Here is a 3,640-nt window from a genome sequence, read left to right as displayed (position 1 = left end):
TGGAAAGGCAAAACAAATTACACCGGAGAAGAGGCGGGGGAAGGTTGGGAGGGGCTGTGGAACTGTTTGTGTGCCAGGGGGGCAGGCAGCCCCACACACCCCCCTCCCACCCCAGCACCCACGCTGCCAGCAAAGGTGGGGGGCACAGCACACACCCCCCCCACACCCGGGGCCAGAAAGGGACAGGGCTGCAGTTAAAAAGCCCTCCCTGCAGCAGGGACGCTGGAGGAGCAGGGGCCAGGACACTGCCCCGAGCACATCAACCCCTGCTCCTCACCCACCTCCCAGGGGACACGCAGCACCAAAGGGAGGAGCTCCGACAGATCCTGCCCCAGTTGGAAGCCACAGTGAAGCTTTCCAGGAGGCTCTGCCATGGCAGGGGGACAAGAAGAAAGAGCTTTTTCCTCCCCTCCCCTCTTCTCTAACCCCTTCGTGCTCCCAAAGGTGCCACGTTACCCTGACTCTTGGGAAGCTGGAGCAGTTCAGGGGTCAAAACCCAGCAATGCCTAAGCATAAGGAACCAGTTTCCCCTCTTAAATTAATGACATAAAGTACATGCAAGATACAACCCCCCCAAAAAAAACCGTAACAAAACAAAAACAAACAAAAAAAAAACCCCAGTAAATAATCAAATTCTTCATAGCAAAGGCCAAAAGAAGAGAGAGAATAAAATCCAAAAGCTGCTTCCTCTCACCTTCCTGCTCTGGGCAGGGCAAGGAGAGGGAGAGAGACAAACACTTGGGACATCCTGGAGAGAGAAATAATATATTTGCTTCAGAGAATGTCTCCCCTATCCCCCCCCCGCCCCCTAAAACAAGACAGGGGAAAACTAATGGGCATCAACGTCGGGCAGCTGAAGCTTCCAAATAAAAAAAAAATCATCCCAGACCTCTTCTTCATCTGGAGTGGGCATCACAGAGCTACCAGGGCACCCCCAGAAAGTGCATCTTGAGGGGAGAAAAATAAACACCCAAATAAGGAGGTTGGGGTGATGATGGGAGAGGGAGTGGGAACGGGAGGCAAGGCAGGAGGGGCTAGTTTCCCCGGAAAGCACTCTGTGCTGCAGAGGAGGCTGCCCCAGCAGCTGCTGTCTGGAAGCTCCTGCTGGTGAGGATGCCTTGGGAAAACTCTTCCTGTGCCCTCTGGAAACTGGCTCCTGTGCGGCGGTACAGGGAATGCACCTGGGAAGTGGGAGAGGAGATGGGAGGGGAATGGAATCAGGAGGGAGTTGTGGGTTTGGTGCTCACATCTCGTTCCTCCTCAGCCCCCTTGGGTGCCTTGGCAGCTCGGAGACAATGGGTTGGAGCCAGCAGGTCCATCTGTGTGATGCTGCAAGCTCTCTGCACACCCTCCTTTGGGGTAAAAGGTGGAGTTTTGGGCAAGGTGGTGGGTGTTGGACCAAAAAGTCCTTTCTCCAGCCTGGGGTGGGGCGTGGTGTGGATGTTTCACCCCCAGGTGTGGACACAAAGGTGCTAGGAACCAAAAGCGCTTCCTCCGAGATAGAATTTAGGAGGAAAGGAACAGAAAGAGGAGCTGGTCAGCCTTGTCCTTGCCTTCCCCAAGGCTGGATTTCTGCAGGGAGCTGCAGCCCTCATGTGGTGGATCAGAAGGACAAAGGGAGGCTGAGGGAAGGCACTGGGTTTGGATCCCACCAGGCTTTGAAAAGTCCCATGGGATGGTGGCATCAGTGTCTTCAACCCCCTGGACAGCCACACAGAGCAACCAGTTGTCTGGTCTGCTCAGCCAGGGAGGAGAGGACAGGCTGGAGCTAAAGGGAGGGGCAAGAAATGTGATGTCTATATTTGATGAGGTGCTCTTGACCTGCCAGTGCCCTGATTCCACCTTCAAAAAATCAAGCAAATCCCTGCAAACTGATGAGAGGAGGCGGCAACCCTGGGATAGCCCGGGAGAAGCCTGACCTGCAGAGCTGCTGTTCAGCCCAGAGCTGCCCTCGTCCCCGGGGTCCCACTCACCTGCTTCAGGAGGAAGAGGGAGAGGACTGCACAGAGGGTGAAGAATCCTGCCACCACCATCATGATGATGGCCACAGCCAGGTTCTGCCGCAGGTCGGTCAGCGCCGCGATCCACCCGCTGCCGGGGGGAGGAGAGAGGGGTGAGAGGGGGGGAAGGGGCACCCACGGCTGGTTGCACAAGAGCTTCTGGGGGAAGGTGAAAAGCAAACCTCCCAGGTGCTGAGGTGGGCACCCAGAGCTGATCCAGGCACTTCTCTGGGGGGCAGAACTTCCCCTGTCATTTTTAGAAGCAATCCAACGCAAGGGAATCGTGCTCCCCCCTTGGCTCTGGGCCACCCCCCCTTAGTTGGCAATCGACACCCTTGGTGCCACCAGAAATGGGAGCCACTTCCACCAGCACCTTCTCCAAACTCAGCTGTGTTGTGAGGTTGTGTGGCAGGGCTGGAGCCTGCACCTGCCTGGCACAGGGACAGCTCGGCAGGGCTGGGGAGGAAGGAGAAGGAAGGGAGGGATGCAGGGCAGAGCTACACAAGAAGGGAACTGGCAGCAGGGATGCTGGGAGCTGCTGGTGCTCGGCTGTGGGCGAAAGTACCAAGATGCCTCACTCAAAACACCCTCCTGGGTGCTGGAGAAGGGAATTTTTCCAACTGCTAAGCCGTGTGCCATCAGCAGAGAGGGAACCGAGCGAGCCAACCCATCCCGAGCTGACGTGCTGCACGACTCCCTGCTCGCTGGGAGGAAGGCACCTCGTGCACTCCAGCCAAAAATAAACCCCCTGCCTGGCTGGAGGAAATGCAGCAGAAGGCCCAAGGCTCTCCAAAGCCAGCCTGAAAACAGAGTGTCCCCTCCCTGTCCCCCATGAGTCAGGGAGCACGGGGACAGCTCTGCCCCTCGGCCCTTCTGCAGGCAGCGGGCAAAAATAGACAGCAGCTTCACTGCAACCTCACCCCAAGGGTCCCTCCAGGAGCCAAGCATGAGCTGTTAACCTTTTCCCTGTGCCCAGTGACTCGGGAAGGCAAAAGGGAAGCTGGGGCTCTGCTCCAGGGACACGTGCTGGCCGGAGGCTCCAGAAGGCCTGACTTACCCTTCTGGTCCAACGGCATCGAGAAAGGGTGAGGGTGAAACTCACCCTGCTCATTTTTTGAAGCACAACCCACCTCCAACACACTCGAGGGAAACTGAGGAACAGTTTGGGGGCAGAAGTAGGGAGCCCCACCACTGGTGAGCTCAGGGGCAGAGCTCCCTCACCCCCCTGTTCTAGCCAGAGCTCCCTCACCCCCCTGTTCTAGCCATGAAGGCTCCATTTTAACACAAGGCAGAAGATGTGGCCAACACGAGAGGCTCAACATCAAGAAGGGGTCAGTATTACATGTCTTAAGGGAGGAGGAGGAGGAGGTGTGGGAGATGTCACAGGCTCCTTTCAGCCCTGGCCTGCAGCAGAAAAGGCCTCTGCTGGGATTAGGAGGGGAAGAGTGTAGGAGAGAGGCAGCCCAGCTGGGACCTGCTGAAACTGTGGATCAGGCAGAAGGAAAACCACAGGAGAGCCAACAGAAAGGAGCAACAGACCCCAAAGCTTCTGACAGTTACAACCCTGGGGAGAAAAAGCACCCGTGAAGGGCTGTGAGGACAGCCTATGAAGTAAACCCATGAAGCCAAGCTTACCTGTC

The 3,640-nt window shown here is 56.9% G+C and overlaps 2 protein-coding genes across 2 annotated transcripts in view; both read right to left on the bottom strand.

The window, feature by feature from the left end:
* The window catches only part of ULK3 (unc-51 like kinase 3), a 5,298-nt gene extending 4,924 nt beyond the window's left edge, over positions 1 to 374 (bottom strand). The window contains exon 1 of the mRNA XM_010001343.1: positions 282 to 374. Coding sequence (XP_009999645.1) covers positions 282 to 374 — 93 coding nt within the window. The remainder of the gene's footprint in view (positions 1 to 281) is intronic.
* Positions 375 to 1,034: 660 nt separating this feature from the next.
* Positions 1,035 to 3,640, bottom strand: part of SCAMP2 (secretory carrier membrane protein 2) — a 6,962-nt gene continuing 4,356 nt past the window's right edge. The window contains exons 6-8 of the mRNA XM_010001328.1: positions 3,632 to 3,640; positions 1,974 to 2,091; positions 1,035 to 1,181 (exon numbers count right to left, since the gene is read on the bottom strand). The exon at positions 3,632 to 3,640 is cut by the window's right edge and continues 90 nt beyond it. Of these exons, the coding sequence (XP_009999630.1) occupies positions 1,035 to 1,181; positions 1,974 to 2,091; positions 3,632 to 3,640 (274 nt within the window). The remainder of the gene's footprint in view (positions 1,182 to 1,973; positions 2,092 to 3,631) is intronic.

Source organism: Chaetura pelagica, unplaced genomic scaffold (assembly GCF_000747805.2).
Source record: "Chaetura pelagica isolate M959 unplaced genomic scaffold, ChaPel_1.0 scaffold397, whole genome shotgun sequence".
NCBI lineage: Eukaryota > Metazoa > Chordata > Aves > Apodiformes > Apodidae > Chaetura > Chaetura pelagica.
The sequence above is the reverse complement of the archived record's forward strand: the minus strand, read 5'-3'. Positions and strand labels throughout refer to the sequence as shown.